Below are 18,873 nucleotides of genomic sequence, written 5' to 3'. Positions count from 1 at the left end.
TTTTTTTTTTGGATACTTTTTTTTTAAATTTATTTTTTATTTTCAGCGTAACAGTATTCATTATTTTTGCACCACACCCAGTGCTCCATGCAATCCGTGCCCTCTATAATACCCACCACCTGGTACCCCAACCTCCCACGCCCCCGCCCCTTCAAAACCCTCAAATTTTTATTCAGAGTTTATAGTCTCTCATGGTTCACCTCCCCTTCCAATTTCCCCCAACTCCCTTCTCCTCTCTAACTCCCCATGTCCTCCATGCTATTTGTTATGCTGCACAAATAAGTGAAACCATATGATAATTGACTCTCTCTGCTTAACTTATTTCACTCAGCATAATTTTTTTTAATTTTTAATTTTTTATAAACATATATTTTTATCCCCAGGGGTACAGGTCTGTGAATCGCCAGATTTATACACTTCATAGCACTCACCATATCACATACCCTCCCCAATGTCCCTCACCCCACTTCTCTTCTCCCAACCCAAAAATATGGAACACTTCACGAATTTGCGTGTCATCCTTGCGCAGGGGCCATGCTAATCTTCTCTGCATTGTTCCAATTTTAGTATATATGCTGCAGAAGCAAGCACCACTAATGAGTTTATAGTTTAAGTAGAAGGAGTAATTAGCTCTGGGGCCACCTTCTAGCTCGTGTTTGACACAAGGATAAAAAGAGCCCCATTATTTCCATTTTGATCCATAGGCAATTGCTGGGACAAACAGCTCATATGCTTTAGCGAAAATGAGTATAGCAAATCTTTCCTCTCAGCCCCTCTCCACAAGGCGCTCTATAAATTTAAAAGCAACAAAACCTACTGGAACTCACCACGAGTTTCTGCGATTTAGCGTGATATAAAACATCCTGGTAGTGCTGGGCGTAGTCTGGATCCACATTTTTAATCTTAGCAGTTGGTAACAGCAGAGTGTCTAAAGTTTTCAAAGGATTCCCTTCGTCAATAGCTTCATTGATGTGTCCCACAGCTACAATTCCTAGGGGGGAAAAGTTTTCTTAAGTCACAGTCCATTATAAGTTCTCTAGAATCACCTGTGATAAAGATGGAGTTAGAATGGGGATGGGGACCCCCCACCACATGAACTGTAAGAGCTGATAAATAAGCATGCCACAGCTGCAGGATATAAGAGCAATGTAGGAAAATCAAGTGTATTTCTCCACACTCACATTGTACAATCTGAAAATGAAAAGGAGGAGAAAATTCCATTTGGAATAGGTTCTGATCACAAACACACAAATTACTTAAAGAAAACATAGGCATAAATTTAATGAAAGAAGAACGAGATATGTTCACTGAAAACTATAAAGCCCCATGTAAAAAAAAAAATAATAAAGATGACCTAAATAAATTGAAAACTCATCCCATGTTCATGGATTGAAAGAGTTAATGCTGTTAAGATGGAAATACTCCTCAAGCTGATCTATAGATTTGGTGTAATCCCTTCCTTTTTCTTTCAAACAGAAATTAGCAAGCTGAATCTAAAATTCCTATGTAAATCCAAGGAGCCAAGAATAACCAATGCAATGTTGAAAAAGAACAAAATTGGCGTTTTCTCATTTTGAAAACTTACTAAAAGCTATAGTTAATCAATACTGCATGGCAGTAATTTAAGGACAGATGTACAGATCAATGGAAAAGAAGTTAGAGTTCAGAAATAAACCCTTACCCTTATGGTCAATTGGATTTTTGACAAGAGTGCCAAGACAACCCAGCAGGTCAAAGGCTTTATAACAAATGGGACACCTGGACATCCATATGCATTAAGAGTGAAGTTGGACCCCCTATAGCACATCGTACACAAAAAATAACCCCCAGTGGGTCACAGACCTAAGTGTAGAAGCTTAAACTATACAACACTTAGAAGAAAACATAATAGTAAATCTCTGTGGCCTGGGTTAGGCAGTAAGTTCAGCTGTGACACCAGAAACACAACTAAAGAAAAAGAGAAATACATGGGATGCTGTAAAAATGGAAACTTCTGTGCTTCAAAGTACACCAAAGAAGATGGAGACAATCTACAGAGATTGGGAGAAAAGACTTGGAAGCTCTGTATCTGACAAAGACCCATATACCTTATATACATGTTCACCAACTATAAGAAATTCTTAAAACTGGGCATTGAAAAAAAAAAAAACAACAATTTAAAATGAAGACCTTCAACACACACTTCTTGAAAGAAGATTCATAAATGGCTAATAATCACATGAAAAGATACTCAATATTAGCTATTAGGAAAATGCAAATCCAAATCACAATGGGATAGCACGTCCTACCCATTAGGACAGCTATAATAGAAAAGACAAGCAGTAACAAGTGTCGTGAGGATGTGGTGAAACTGGAACTCTCATGTGTTGGTGGTAGGAACAGGAAATGGCAGTTCCTTAAAATATTAAACACGGAATTACCATCCAATCCAGCAAGTCTCCTCCTAGGCAGTTACATTCAAGGGAACTGAAACTGTATGTTCACATAAAAATTATATATCAATGTTTACAGAAATACTTTTAACAGCTAAAAAGTGGAAACAACCTACATATCCATCAACTAATGAACTGATTAACAAAATGTCTATCTATAGAATGGCATATAATCTAACCTAGAAAAGAATATGAAGTATATGGATATCTGATTCAACCTGGAAACACTGAAAACATGATGCTAAGAAGCCAGACATGAAAGGACACACATTACATTATTCTACTTGTACAAAATGTCCATAATAGGAAAATCCACAGAAACAAAGCAGACTAGTGGTTGCTGAGGATGAGAGGAGAGGGTTAGGGGAGTGACTGCTCATGGGTACCAAGCATCGATTTTGAGTGATAAAGATGTTCTGAATTTATATAGTGATGATGGTAGTACAGCTTCTTAGATACATAAAAGTCACCACAGAAACACGATAAATGGGTCAATTTTAGGATATATGAATGTGGTAGCTTACTACTGACTAGAAGCCTTACCGATAACATAACCAACTAACAAGTATCTTGTATGTTTTTACGTATTACATACTGTACTCTGACAATAAGCTAGAGAAATGAAAATCACACGGCAAAATACACTTATAATAATGCGCTGATAAAAAAATCCACATTTAAGTGGGCCTGTGCAATTCAAATCCATATTGTTCAAGGGTCACACACATATACACACACATACACACTCACAGGGGCCTTTTGCCTCCCAGGTTAGTGCTGATAGATAAGAACTAGTAAAGAAATGAAACATTAACAAGCGGGGTTTACAAAATAAACATTCTTAAAGCTAAACTTCCTGTCATTTTGTTAGCTGTTTTTCAAACACAGAAACACTCTTAATAATAGAGTAAGTACTATAATTTTTAAGAACCATCTTTATCCTGATGCTCAAATTAAGTTAAATATTTAGCTAAGTATCTCCCGGATGGATGACCTACACCTTGCTAAGAATGAAAAGATTTATCTGTAGAAGGAAAGGGATAATTTAAAATGCCCAGAAATTATTCCAGAATATTAAATATATTTAAAGAAAAAGCAGAAACACTTCTCCAATAGGTAAATTACATGATCTTAAAAACACTGGAAGAACTCAGGAAAGTAACTATTACCTACATACAAGGTATTATCATTTATCCTGTAGGAGTTATACCCAGAGAACATAGACTACTTCATGTCATTCTCTGGACACCAAGTCCCTTTGGTAGACTGTTCTAAATACTTTTAAACACCCCATCCAAAAGTGACCTTTACAAAATTTTGTCTGAGAAAGAGAATGTATGTTCCTAATGGCCGATCACCTGGGAATGAGTGCATTCCAGCTGACTTGATTGAAATCACTTGTTTAAGTTTTTGTTTGTTATGTTTCTAAGAATACAAGCCATTGAGGTCATAGTAAATGACCTCATAGGGGCTGAAAGACCTACCCAGAAGCCCCCTGGGCACATCTGCATCACTTCCTGTTTATAAGAAAAGGGAAAATCCCACTGCTGAGCCTCAGTCCTGGACCCGCTTCTTTATTTAGTTTTTTGAGAGGAAAAGAGGTTTATTTTTGAGAACATTATTAAACATTCATTAAGCACTAACTATATCCCTAGGAATTTGCTAAGCCATCTGCATAAAAAAGTAAATAAAAGATGGCTTTTAGAAAAAAGATACTCAATTACTGTGACCAAAATCAAAACACAAGATACAAGAAGTAGAACAGAGGAATTAGAATGTCTGTTGCTTACATAAGATGTCTCCCTCATCAACAACACATCCAGAACGGAGCTCTCTATTTGTTCTCCAAATAATTTTTTTTTTAAAGTCTTTCAAGTTTTTATTTAAACTTCAGTTAACCATATAGTGTGATACTGGTTTCAGGAGTAGAATTTAGTGATTCATCCCTTCCATATAACACCCACTGCTCATCATAACAAGTGCCCTCCTTAATGCCCATCACACATTTAATCCATGCCCCCACTTCCCTCCATCAATCCCCAGTTTGTTCTTTATCATTAAGAGTTTCTTACGGAGGGGCACTTGGAAGGATCAGACGGTGACGCATCTGCCTTCAGCTCAGGTCATGATCTCCAGGTCCTGGGATCCAGCCCCATGTGAGGCTCCCTGCTCAGCAGGGATCTGCTTCTCCCTCTGCCCCTCCCCACTGCTCCTGCTCGCTCACTTGCTCGCTCTATCTATCTATCTATCTATCTAATGTATATCTGTCTCAAATGAGTAAATAAAATATTTTTTAAAAAAGTCTCTTATGGAACTGAGAATTGCTGGAGTAGAGAGTGGTAGGAGGGATGGGGTGGCCAGTTGATGGACATTGGAAGATATGTGTTGTAGTGAGCACTGTGTATTGTGTAAGACTGTTGAGTCATAGACCTGCACCCCTGAGACAAAGAATACATTATATGTTAATAATAAAAAATAAATAAAATAAAATTTCTAAAAAACCCAGTTTCTTATGATTTGTTTTCCTTTTCCTTTACCCCTTTTCCATATGTTCATGTTTTGTTTCTTAAATTCCACATATGAGTGAAATTATATGGAATCTGTCTTTCTCTGCCTTATTTCACTAGCATAACATACTCTAGCTCCATCCAGATGGTGGCAAATGGCAAGACTTCATTTTTTCTGATGGCTGAGTAATATTCCATTGTTATATGTATATGTATGTTATATATGTATATTATATATGTTATATGTATATAATATATATGTTATATGTAAATGTATACACACATACATATATATCACATCCTCTTTATCTATTCATCAAGCAATAGACATTTGAGCTCTTTCTATTATTTGGCTATTGCTGATAATGTTGTTATAAACATCAGGGTGCATGTGCCCCTTTGAATCAGTAATTTTGTATCCTTTGAATGAATACCTAATAGTGTAATTGCTGGGTTATAAGGTATTTCGATTTTCAATTTTCTGAGGAAGTTTCATACTGTTTTCCAGAGTGGCTATACCAGCTTGCATTCCCACCAACAGTCCCCTTTCTCTGCATCCTCACCAACATTTATTGTTTCCTGTGTTAATTTTAGCCATTCTGACAGGTGTGAGGTGGTATCTCATTGTAGTTTTGATTTGTATTTCCCTGATGATGAGTGAGGGTGACCATCTTTTCATGTGTCTGTCGGCCATTTGTATGTCTTCTTTGGAAAAATGTCTATTCATGTCTTCCGCCCATTTCTTGACTGGATTTTTTGTTTTTTGGGTGTTGAGTTTCTTAAGTTCTTTATAGATTTTGGATACTAACCTTTTGTCAGACATGTCATTTGCAAATATATTTTCTCATTTCATACATTGGCTTTTAGTTTTGTCGATTGTTTCCTTCATTGTGCAGAAGCTTTTTATCTTGATGAGGTCCCAATAACTCACTTTTGCTTTTGTTTCTCTTGCCTCTGGAGACGTGTCTAGTAAAAAGTTGCTATGGCTGATGTCAAAGAGTTTGTTGACTATGTTCTCATCCAGGATTTTGATGGCTACCTGCCTCAAATTGTCTCAAATTTGGTTTTTCCTCCATTTTGAATTTATTTTTGTGTATGGTTAAGAAAGTGGTCTAGTTTCATTCTTCGGCTTGTTGCTGTCCAATTTTCCCAACACCATTTGTTTTTTTTTTTTTTTTAAAGATTTTTATTTATTTATTTGACAGAGAGAAATCACAAGTAGGCAGAGAGAGAGAGAGGAGGAAGCAGGCTCCCTGCTGAGCAGAGAGCCCGACGCGGGACTCGATCCCAGGACCCTGAGATCATGACCTGAGCCGAAGGCAGCGGCCCAACCCACTGAGCCACCCAGGCGCCCCCAACACCATTTGTTGAAGAGACTGTTTTTATTCCACTGGATATTCTTTCCTGCCTTGCTAAAGATTAGCTGACCACACTGGATCCATGTCTGGGTTTTCTATTCTGTTCCATCGATAAATGTGTCTGTTTTTGTGCCAGTACCATACTGTCTTGATGATTACAGCTTTGTAAACTTGAAGTCCAGAAATGTGATGCTTCCAGCTTTTTTCTCTTTTTCAAGATCGCTTGGCTATTTGGGGTCTTTTGTGGTTCCATAAAAATTTTAGGATTGTGTTAGATTTGTGAAAAATGCTGGTGGTATTTTGATAAGAATTGCATTAAATGTGTAGTTTGCTTTCTGTAGTACAGACATTTTAACAGTATTTGCTCTTCTACTCCATGAGCATGGAATTTTTTTCTGTTTTTGGCATCAACTTCAATCTCTTTCATAACTGTTCTATAATTTTTAGAGTACAGATATTTTACTTCTTTGATTAGATTGGCTTCTGGGTATCTTATAGTTTTAAGGGCAATTTTAAAAGGAATTGATTCCTTGATGTCTCTTTCTGCTGCTTCATTATTGGTGTATAGAAATGTAACAGATTTTTGTACAATGATTTTGTATCCTGAGACTTTACTCACTTTTCCTCATTGAGGCTGATATCAGCTGTGGGTCTTTCACATATGGTTTTTATGATATTGAGGTACATTCCCTTTAACCCTATCCTGTGAAGAATTTTAATCAAGAAAGGATGCTGTAATTGTTAAATGCTTTTTCTGCATCCGTTGAGAGGATCATATGGTATTCACCCTTTCTTTTATTAATGTGGTGTATCCATTGACTGATTTGTGAATACTGAGTCACTCCTGCAACCCAGGAGTAAATCCCACTTGATTGTGGTGAATAATTATTTTTACGTACTGTTGGGTTTGACTTGTTAGTATTTTCTTAAGAATTTTTGCACCCGGGATATTGGTCGGTACCTCTCCTTTTTAGTGGGGTCTAGTTTTGGAATCAAGATAATGAGGCTTTGTAGGAAGAGTTTGGAATTTCCTTCCATTTCTATTTTTTTGGAACAGTTTGAGAAACATACGTATTAACTCTTTAAATGTTTGGTAGAACATTTCTGTGGGAAGCCGTCTGGCCCTGGACTTTTGTTTGAGTTTTTTCACGTCTTTGTTTTTGTTCTGAGAGACAGGGTGCAAGTGGGGCAGGGCAGAGGGCTGGGAAGGGAGAGAGAGAATCCCAAGTAGTCTCCTTGCCTAGTGTGGAACCGAAGGAGGGGCTCAATCTGAGGACCCCGAGATCATGACCTGAGTTGAAATCAAGAGTCAAATGTATAACTAACTGAGCCAGCTAGGTCCCCTGTTGGGAGATTTTTTGATTACTGATTCTGATTCACTTTTTTTGCTGGTTATGGGTTTGACCCAATTTTCTACTTCTCTTAGTTTCAGTTTTGGTAGTTTAGATTATTTCTAGGAACTTATCCATTTCTTCCAGATTGCCCAATCTGTTGGCATACCATTTTTCATAATATTCTTTTATAATTTTATTTCTGTGATTATTGGTTGTGATCGCTCCTTTCTCATGATTTATTTGGGTCCTTTTTCTTTTCTTTGTGTTAAATCTGGCTTGGTAGTTATCAATTTTATTAATTCTTTCAAAGAACTAGCTCCTAGTTTCATTGACCTGTCCTGTTTTTTTGTTGGTTTCTATATCATTTACTCCTGCTCTTCATTATTTCCCTTCTTCTGCTGGTTTTAGGCTTTCTTTTTTTTTCTTTTTCCAGGTCCTTCAGGTGTCAGATTAGGTTGTGTATCTGAGATTTTTCTTGCTTCTTGAGGTAGGTCTGTATTGCTATCTACTTCCCTCTTCAGACCGTTTTTGCTACATCACAAAAGTTTTGGACTATTTTGTTTTCATTTTCATTTCTTCCATGTATTTTTAAAAATTCTTCTTTAATTTCTTGGTAAATCCATTAATTCTTTAGTAGGAGGTTCTTTAACCTCTATGTATCTGTGGACTTTTCAAATTTTTTCTTGTGGTCGACTTTAAGTTTCATAGCATTGTGGTCAGAAAATAAGCATGGTATGGTATCAATCTTTTTCTTTTTGTTGAGGCCTGATTTGTGACCCAGTATGTGATCTGTTCTGGAGAATGTTCCATGTGCACTCAAAAAAGGTGTATTCTGCTGGTTTAGGATTAAATATTCTGAATATATCTGTTAAGTCCATATGGTCCAGTGTGTCACTCAAAACCATTGTTTCCCTGCTTAGATAATCTGTCCATTGCTATAAATGGGATGTTAAAGCCCCATACTATTATTGTATTATTATCAATGCATTTCTTTATGTTTGTTATTGACTTATATATCCGGGTACTCCCATGCTGGGGGCAGAAATATTTATAACTGTTAGATCTCTTGTTGGATATAGCCCTTTATTATGACACAGTGCCCTTCTTTACCTCTTGTTACAGTTTTGGTTTAAAATCTAGTTTGTCTGATATAATTGCAACCCCAGCCTTATTTTGATGTCCATTAGCATGATAACTGGTTTTCCATGTCTCAAAAGTGCAGCTGTCTTTAGGTCTAAAGTGAATCTCTTGTAGGCAGCATACAGAGGCATGACCCACTTTTTAAAACCATCATACAAGACTATAATGTTTTAGTCAAATGAAAGAGCCGGCATTCTCTTACAGATTGCAATTTTGAGACACCAGATGAGGTAACCTACAAAGAAGGGTACCTACCAAATTAAAAAAGTAAAAATTCAAAGAAAGAAAACTACCTTGTCTACACTACGTAGTTAAAATGAAGTTCCTCTACAGTTCTATGGGGAAAAGTAAACTTTTCAGTAAGAAATTGATGGAGCATCTAAGTCTGAGGAAATGCATTTGGCAGCTTCTCCATTAAACTCTCCTTCCACATTCATCATGTCCCATTAGTTGCTTATCCACATCACAATTCAGACACAAGATTAGACCTTGAAGTATGTGGCGGGGGTGGGGTGGGAAGGGTAATGCACCTTCAAGATGTCCATGAAAAATCCTTAGCTTTTTCAGATGATTTAATTACTCTATTGTGCAATTCATGCCAGTTCATAATGGCATATTATTTCACTTAGCTTTTAAATTAATTACCTAAACATAGGATATCAAACCCAATATGTCAAGAACTTTGGAAATACCTCATTTTGACATAACTAAACAAACCAAAGCACAGAGATATTAAATACTCTGCACTGAATTCTCCAAATTCTAGAAAGGAAATATGATAAGGAAGTCTCTAAAATAACTGCCCTTCATAACATGATCATCAGAAGGAATAGGATAGTGGCCATGTGATAATAGCCCATGGAAAATACCAGATATACAGCTGCTTAGAGAGATAAATCCCTTATCAATCCAAAGATATTTTTGCTTAGGAATAATATCCATCTACCAAAAAAATTCTTTTTTTAAAATTATACAAATACTACTTGTTTTGCTTTTCCTGAAAAAAAGTAAAGGCTCTATTTGATAGTCTGGGGCAAAATGGCATCCTTCACCCAGCTTTTTAATCAACGTTAAGAAGGAGAGTCAAGGGGAACCTGGGTGGCTTGGTTGGTTAAGCGTCTGACTCTTGGTTTCAGCTCCTCATGATCTCTGGGTTGTGAAATTGAGCTCCCTGTGGGGCTCCACGCTCAGCGGGGAGTCTGCATAAGATTCTCCCTCTCCCTCCACCCTTCCCCCGCTCACAGTCTTGCTCTCTCAACTAAATATTAAAGGTGGGGGGAAGAATAAGAATAAAATACAACCATTTAGCACTGAGAACTAACACAACTCTGTTGTATTAGCAGAACATATAGAAATCTCTAAAGCAGACCTGGACAGAATATTGCCTGAAAGAACTAGGGAAAAGTGAGAAAATCAAGATGGGACCAATTCTTTGTTTTGCTTAACCAAACAGGAGTCCTACCCTTGAGTTGCATTAGCCACAGCACCCGAACCACTGGTACAGGCAACTCAAGAGTGTGCTCTGAAAAACAATCTGAGGGGTTTGAAGTGGCGGGGGGGTGGGAGGTTGGGGTACCAGGTGGTGGGTATTATAGAGGGCACGGATTGCATGGAGCACTGGGTGTGGTGAAAAAATAATGAATACTGTTTTTCTGAAAATAAATAAATCGAAAAATTAAAAAAAAAAAAGAGTGTGCAGCTAGGGGTCAAGTAGCAGGGCAGGAGAGCAGGGGGCTGGGGACTGGGGGCCTGAGACTTGAAACAGGCTCCCCACACCAGATAATAGTGGACATCTGCTCAAATTAGTGCTTCCCTCTTGGCTAACATCTGGCAAGAACTACCAGCTGCCAAGGCAATGTGCCAGAGAAGAGCTAAGGGGGCTGTATGTAAAGCATCTGATCACAGGGATTCCTGTGATGCCTTCGTCCAAGACAATCAGAGGCAGCAGCGAGCTGTGTGATCAGAGAAGTGGAACTGGAGATTTAAATAACCTAAAAAGGACACAGTGAAGAAACTGTCCAGGTATCAGTACAACAGTGGTACATCTGTGAACTGGAGGTCAGGTCAGCACATCTGAACACCTGTTACCTATTAGGGACTTAGGTGTTTAACACCACCACCACCACCACCAGCAGCAGCCCTATCTTGGTGTTGGGCACAGGACTCACAGGAAACAGTCAAGAAAGCAAAGAAAGTTATGCAAGTGCAATCAAGTAACAAAGTCATATGTTTTATTTCAAGAGTGATTTTACTAGCCCAAAGTTAGATTCTGCCTTCAAAGACCATACCTGAGACCTCACCAAAACACACCGGAACAGCCCAAGCTTGTGAGAGAAGTATCTGCCTACTCTTTGAGCAAACTTAGGACAAGTTAGAAAAACAGGTCAAAGCTGGAGGACGGACGGGAGGTCAGTGCCATCGGCCATCTTAATCCAAATGTTGCCGATGAATCGAACAGCTCAAACAAAGTCAAAGATGATGGTGCTGGTTTGTTCTTATGATGGGAAAGACTGCATGACACTTGAATTTGATAGCTGGTGCTACAGAAAAGTAGTCACTATACACTGGTTGCTGAGTTGTATAGCCCCCCTCCCCCATTCTTCATTCTGTTTTTGTAAACAAGAGGCAAATGAGAAGGAGGCAAGTTGACATTCAAGAAAGCATGTTTCAGGACATACCCTCCTGGGATTGTCCACATTCATGTAGGTAGTTCCTAATTTCTAGATGTATGGTGAATCCTCATGATTTGTGATCCTAATGCAAAGGTTAGAAAGCCCAAATGAAAGGCCAAAGTTGAGTGCTTCAAAGTCTGAATTTTCTACAGTATCCATCTCTGAAGTATGAATAAATAAGAAAACATGAGGACTTCTATTTATGCATTTTTATTCTATCCTTTTATGTCTTTTTAATATGTTTTATAATATATGTAATACATTGGTGTGGTATTACAGGCATAAAATTTATATATAAATATATACTTGCCTATCAGGGGGGTGGGCTCTCCTAAGTTCCGTGAGCAAAAATTTTCAGCCCTTGTTTAGGGAACTAAGTTGTCCAGACACCTTATTCTCTCATTATACTAAGAGAAGGGAAGTGTTCTATACTTACGGTCATTTTCTTCTTGAATTTCCATATTAACCATATCAATACAATTCTGAATTTCATTCCAGCTTAAGTTATCTTGTCCTTGGGATAAGGCTTCCAGTTTAAAGGTGAGTAGTGCATTTGTGTAACTGTAGAAGAGAAAACGATCGTGTTCATCAGCAACATCCATCCTTTGTTCATCGCATGCATCTTAAATTTGGCACATAGCCAAAAGTAGATGTTACGCGATTAAGAGCAGAAAGGCACACAAAATTGTCTTGTGCAGCTTTGTGAACACAAGGCAAGCTCCCTTGTATAATGGTGTTTTTTGATAGATACTTTATGAACAAATGTTGTTTAATGAAAGGGCCTCAAAACCCAACCTCATATCTAACTCAAACAAAAAGAAAAAAACAAACAAACACTTAGTTTTCAACTTTGTGAAATCACACCCAACCCCCAACCCAGTTTCTCATTTTCCATCCCTTTGCATTGCCTTGGCTCTGCTCAGGCTTCAGATAACTTTTCGTGGTAAAATTTAGAAACACCATGGTTCTCAACCTTTGTATCAAGGGTTCCTTTTATTATTTTTCTTGTTCCTTCCAAAATCTGAACTTTAGAGTCCTTTACCCCTGTAAGCTTAACCCAGCTGGGTTTCCTTGAGGTCTAGTGAGGAATCAAATAAAATACAAATCCAGAAACCTTGCTGAGAAACATACATCTTCAGTGTATGTTTTTTTTTTTTTTAAAGATTTTGTTTATTTATTTGACAGACAGAGATCACAAGTAGGCAGAGAGGCAGGCAGAGAGAGAGGAGGAAGCAGGCTCCCTGCTGAGCAGAGAGCCGATGCGGGGCTGGATCCCAGGACCCTGGGATCATGACCTGAGCTGAAGGCAGAGGCTTTAACCCACTGAGCCATCCAGGCGCCCCTTCAGTGTATGTTTTCTTGAAGATGCAGTATGGGAGGTGAATGAGAATACTACCAAGTCCGTCCTCACCTCTCCGTTTCTCCTAAGGCTTCACAGCAGCTACCCAAAACCCTTCCTCTGTGTCCGCTCACTGCTATGGCATTCTTGGCCCCTCATTTCTCACCCTTCACCCTCCTCACTATGCACAACCCTCTGGCAAAGAGGATTTGGTCAACCACTTCAATTACTTGTCTTGTTTGGGGAAGTTTTAGGGAAGAAAATTACCCATCTTGATATGGTACTAAGAAACCCATTTCTTAAGAGTCATTTTCCCCCATTTAAAAAATCACAGAACCAATGTTACAAACATAAATGAACATGAGCTGTTCTAAACCCAAGTAGAGAAACTCAATAGTTTAGTTTGCTTTTGCATTACATCAGGGAAATAAAGGCCAATCCTCCACATACTTCTACTTCTTCACTATGCACTTGGACTTCTTTTTTTTTTTTTTTTAAGACTTTATTTATTATTTATTTGCCAGACAGAGATCACAAGCAGGCAGAGAGGCAGGCAGAGAGAGAGAAAGGGAAGCAGATTCTCCGCTGGGCAGAGAGCCCGATGCAGGGCTCGATCCCAGCACCCTGGGACCATGACCTGAGCCGAAGGCAGAGGCTTTAACCCACTGAGCCACCCAGATGCCCCTGCATTTGGACTTCAGAGTAACACCATTGGATTGCTAACAGCAGAGGTTAGAAAAAGTAATACCACAGGAAGTTTAAAACTGGTTTCCTGGTTGTGACCGATTTTCTCCAAATTCTGCATGCTTTATGGTAGCACGCAGGTGCCGTCCACAGGGAGTAGCTTGAGAGAGAAAAAACATTCAAAATAGAAAGTGGTAGTGATGATCTTTTATCTGTGGCTGAATAACACATCATCAAATTCAGGCCTGGAAGTGGCTAACAGTCACATTTGAGATTTTCGCCTTACCAAAATTTATAAGCCTAAGAAACACTCTGTTGCACTAGTAATACATAAACAATAATATTGAGTAACAATAACAAAATGTCAACTTACACTCCCTAGCATCCCTTTTGGACAGAGACCATTCTGTAAGCAAGTGCAAAATCCTTATGGACATTTCACGTGCTTAACATCTAAATGATGATCCAATGGGAATAAAATGAGAAAGCTTAAGGATGAACATGGGGAAAACCCCACCACTGCCCATCACTTCTTTAGAGATGAACAAACAGTAGCCAAAGGAAGAGATTTTAGGAGTAAACAACAGAGCTGCAAAGTCTTTCCCATGTATTAGCCCCCAGGCATCAGCTATAGGAAACACTCTGTGGTTCGCCCTTACAGAGAGGTCCAAGGCCTTCCCTCCATGTCTCCCAGAGCCCTCTTCATTGGTGGCTGTGGGCAGACCAATAACACCACATTTCTAACAGACTTCTCAAGCTTTGAGGAGATTACAATTCCAATTTAGTTGAGCAGATCTATACTAACATCAAACAAATGGGGCAAAGCCTGTGGCAGACACGGCAGGGGTCTCGGATGAACAAGGTGAAGCCTCTACTTCAAGGAGCTTTCTGTCCAGTGGTTAAGAAGACAAAAATTCAAGCAGGTCATAAAAGCAGCGCACACGAAAGGCCGTAAGAGATAGTCTTTAAGAGGAGAAATCACAGAGTTCCGAGGAAGGAGAAGTGGAAGGAAAAACCTAGTGGTGGAACACTTGCCCTGACACAGGGACCAAACCAAGCACTTAACTCTCAGTGCTGTTCCGTAGATGCAGAGTAGGTGTTTCTGCACTTTAGAGATGAAGAGGAAAGGCTGTCCAAAGTCAGACTCAGATATTTTTGGCCCCGATGCAATCTGTGTTCCTTGAATCACATCATGCTAGTTCTCTCCGGAGAGATGACATTACTGGGGGTGGGGAGAAACATGGAAATAATGTGATGCTACCACAGCATCCTCTGTGGTGGGGAGCTCCGGTCATGTGCCAGGAGAGGCGATAGGCACCCCATTCTCAGGGGTGAGAGGAGCACGTACAGCAGCAGACAAGCCAGGAAGTACACAGTGTGTTCACATCCGGCCTGATGGAAGCATGAGGTTCAAGGAGAGCTGGAGCGAAGGTCAGAATGATGTGCTCAGAGAAAGGAGTCTGTTCTTACTGCATGTGAGAACAAGGAACAATCAAATGGAGAGTGTTGAAACCACAGCTACATTTTGGAACAATTAATCTGGGACAGCATATGCCTAGAGCCAATACCAGCTCTCTATCGCTTTTGTGAGAATTAGAAGAGTCTTCCTGGGGAACCACAGGTCAAGTGTAGAAGCCGTGGCAAACAGGTAGATGCTTTATAGGACTTCATCAAGGTGGCCCTGCTCCCACCCATAGTGCAATGAATAACTTGGACAACCGTTGGGAGAGGCCGTGATGGAACCCATTTCTTCAACTTGAAAATCTGAGAACTTGGGCTTCCAGGAACTGGGTTAAAAAGCAGACAATGTCAGTCCATCAGGTGTCAGTCCAAGAACCAAAGGGGACCCTGAAATCTCATGTTGGTACTCATCTTTCAGCTGACCCAGAAGGTGCTTAAGTCAGACTTCAAAAATGTGATTAAAATGAACAATTTTTTTCAAGTTTCCCAAATAGAATACTTGAACTCTGAGGTTGTATCTGTGGTTTTCCACTTGGAAAAAAAGTGATTCTCAAGTGGGGTGTGAGATCATTTCCTTGATGGGTTATTTGCAAATTGGGGGACAGATAGGAAGGAATTTTGGTAATCAACATTAGTGATCTGGAAGGAGGCAGTTATTTAGAGGGCAGTGGCCAGGATGTGCAATCTGGGGGACAGTCGTGACAATTACCCCACCAAGACGTCCCATGAGAGCCCCACTGGGCTGTGAACTTCATAAGGAAGTGATGAGCTCACCAGCTCTGTCTTCCACTCAAGCACTGAGGGGCAGCAGCCAAGCCCAGTTAGGTGAGAATGAAGGAGGACATTAAAGACACAGGAGGGCCAATTTGGAAGTTATCACAGAAGCCAAAATGACAAGTCCAATTGGTTGGTAGCTGCGAAACAGCAACATTGTGCAGAGATGTTACACACACAGACTGGCTGCTGATAGGGAGTAATGAACAGGCTGTTTCCTCTGCCTGGCAGAGGAAAACGAGTGGAACTTGAGGTTTCTAAGCCTGAAGAAGACAACAGTTCCATTATAAATAGTAAAGGAAGAAATAAATTACCTTGGGAATAGACTCAGGTGTTAGATTTATCAGGTGGCCACATTTAAGTTGAACAAGAAGAGTGGTTTCTCCAAGAAAACCAAACCAGAAAATCCTCTGTCCCACTACTTTGGGGCCATTCTCTATTCAGACAAGTAGTCAAGTATTTAAAAAAAAATTAAAGTCTTAAATTTTCTCGTACAATTGTGTATGGTCCAAGAGAATGATCCAATGTCTATTTAAGCAGTTTGGCTGGAATCGGTTATCTGAAAAGAGCTTTGTCAGGATCTGGGTAGATATCGCCCCCTAGCGGTTAACAAGTATCCAGGCCGCAAAATCACTCCTTTTACTTGGGCTTTTGTCTTACTGAATCTCTAAGAGACTCCTTATTCTGGCCCCTTAATTTTCTCTCTAGAGCTGCTCTAGTGTTTCATACCATCAACTGTACTACCTAGTAACATGGAAGATACTAAGACTGTCACCCACTGCCATGACCCACGGTGGTCTCAGGATTCCTTGGATTTAACAATCAAAACAATGGGCTTTGGGATTCAATAGCCCAGCTGCGGGTCCATAAACCCAAATTTAGTTTCCTCATCAGTAAAATAAAATAATTGGACTGGATCATTATTAAAATTTCTTCCAACTCTTCTACACTTGGTGGTCTCCAAAAAAAAAAAAAAGCCCAAGGGAAGGTATGTTTTCAATAGCTCTTCTATTTTTAGCCTATCGCATCACCTTTGGTAAAGACAACGTCAGTGTGTAATAGTCACAGCATGGTCATTTTTAGATTCTTTCTCCCCTTAAAAGAAATATTGTAAAAAAAGAAAAGGGGGGAGGGAGGGACTCATATTACAACGTAGTCTAGCTCTTGAGGAACTGAGTACAGATACATGGATCTCTTCAGCAAGGAGCGAATCTTCAATTTGTGAGATCTGCCAAACACACATTTCTGTATTTAAAAGAGGCTTAGAAGATGTTCCCTTACCGTTCTACATATGACTCATCCAGATTGTTGAGGCCTATTGTTGGGCTTCTGAGTTGATTCTGTGCAGACACAAGATCACTGTTTCCCAAGGCCTGGTTTAGTAAAGCAACAGCAGACAGCATTTCCACTGCAATCAGGAGCTCCTCGTGGGCCAAGTAGTTCTGTTGGAAAATACATGCAATCCAAGTTTCCCCAATCACACACCTCATGTATGTGATGGGGTTTTAGGACATGTATTTCAAAGAACAAAGAAATGTTGAAGATTTTGAGAACCCAGGAGAGAGAAGGTTCCACGGCCACCTGTTTTTTATTGGCTTTAAAGAAGAGGTGAGTGGGGTCTGGGTTTTTTCTTAGCTGGTCATTTTAGGAGAGAATTAATGACAAGCAATGGTTCTGATTCCTCAAACATCTGCATTCCCCTAGCTGATTTCCACCATTGGTTATATTAGCTACATACAGGCTCAGACTTACCAAATAATTAAATGAAGGATTAGACAATGCTGTCACTGTCTGAGAGTGTGAGGTTAAGATTTTTCAGTAGTGATTTTCAGTTTAAATTAAAGATAAGGAAAAGGGGAGAATTTTACCTCTAAGTTATAACCCCAGAAAAGTAAACCAAAATCATTAAGCTAAGAATATCAATTCAAGTCCCCTCCAAAATTTATTCTGAGTCACTTTTTAATAATTTTGTAGAAAAAAAAAATTTTTTTTTTTTAAATGAGCGAGCAGGGCATGGACAGAGGGAGACTATCTCTAAGCAGATTCTATGACCACCATGGCGCCTGATGTGGGGCTTGATCTCACAGTCCATGAGATCATGACCTGAGCAGAAATCATAAGTCAGATGCCCAACTGACTGAGCCACCCAGACGTACCAATAATTGGATGGAAGTCTTAAAACATACTATGAAGTCTGGATATTTGAAGAAATGTGAAGTCAGTAAAGCATGTATGTTTTATAATTTTGGATTTGGCTTAAAAAAACACACTCATGGTAGTTACACTTGTGATGAGCATAGCATATAGCATAACCTTGCCAAGTGGCTATCTTGTATACCTGACAGTAAGGTAACATTGTATAGTCAAATATAATTTTAAAAACCACATATGAAACTTTTGAACACCCTCCCCCTTCAATGTTCTCTTCCATTTAACCATTTTATACTCACTCGGCCCAATTTCAAAAAGGTTATTACTTCCATTATATTGAAGGAACATATATTTCTTCCATATATTGAAGGAACAGCAGAAAATGAATAGAAAAAAATGCTGATAACTGTGTTTACATTTAGGATATTTTCTGTATTTAATATATACAATGTAATATTTATATTAAAATGCATTATAGCTTTCTGGATCTCCATAGGTAACCCACAGCAATGGATTTTAGAGTAACAAGGCATACTTTTACCTTCCAGAACAAATGGGAAGAAAGGGTTATTACAGGGAGCATGTAAGCAAATTTTATCCAAATTTCTTATATTAACTACAAGTTAAAGACATAAGGGAGGTATAAAATTATAAGTAAAAAAGCACGGTAGAATCATTTGAGATCCACCTCTTCTACTCCTTCTAGTAATTGTCCACAAAAATATAACATGGTATACAGCAGCAAGGCAAGGAAAACAAGGAAAAACAAAGGGCTGGAGCATCATAGGCTGATCATTGACCAGTTAGGGATGAATGACTGGGCTAGTGTACGAGCAGCCTTGGGGTTCAAAGCTGGTGGTGCCGAAGAAAAACTACTAATGAAAGAACTTAAGTGCAATTTCAGAACATGACCTATTTTTCTTTTCTTACAAAATAGTACCTTTCTATTTAGAAAACAAGAGCTTACGTGCAATTTCAGAACATGCCCTATTTTTCTTTTCTTACAAAATAGTATCTTTCT

The 18,873-nt window shown here is 39.0% G+C and overlaps 1 protein-coding gene and 1 non-coding gene across 4 annotated transcripts in view; both read right to left on the bottom strand.

Annotated features, from left to right (window-relative positions):
- IQGAP2 (IQ motif containing GTPase activating protein 2) overlaps positions 1-18,873 on the bottom strand; it is a 299,955-nt gene that overhangs the window by 97,057 nt on the left and 184,025 nt on the right. For 2 of the 3 annotated variants that reach the window (XM_059175277.1, XM_059175278.1), the window contains exons 11-13: positions 16,983-17,143; positions 11,880-12,004; positions 828-991 (exon numbers count right to left, since the gene is read on the bottom strand). In XM_059175277.1, coding sequence (XP_059031260.1) covers positions 828-991; positions 11,880-12,004; positions 16,983-17,143 — 450 coding nt within the window. Of the gene's footprint in view, positions 1-827; positions 992-3,790; positions 3,848-11,879; positions 12,005-16,982; positions 17,144-18,873 lie in introns of those variants that run through there. The other variant, XM_059175279.1, reaches the window with a different exon arrangement.
- Positions 485-591, bottom strand: LOC131832802 (U6 spliceosomal RNA). The gene has a single exon (XR_009354166.1). It is a non-coding gene; the product is annotated as a U6 spliceosomal RNA (small nuclear RNA).

This window comes from Mustela lutreola, chromosome 5 (assembly GCF_030435805.1).
Source record: "Mustela lutreola isolate mMusLut2 chromosome 5, mMusLut2.pri, whole genome shotgun sequence".
NCBI lineage: Eukaryota > Metazoa > Chordata > Mammalia > Carnivora > Mustelidae > Mustela > Mustela lutreola.
Note: the sequence above shows the minus strand (reverse complement) of the source record. Positions and strands in the feature narration are given on the sequence as shown.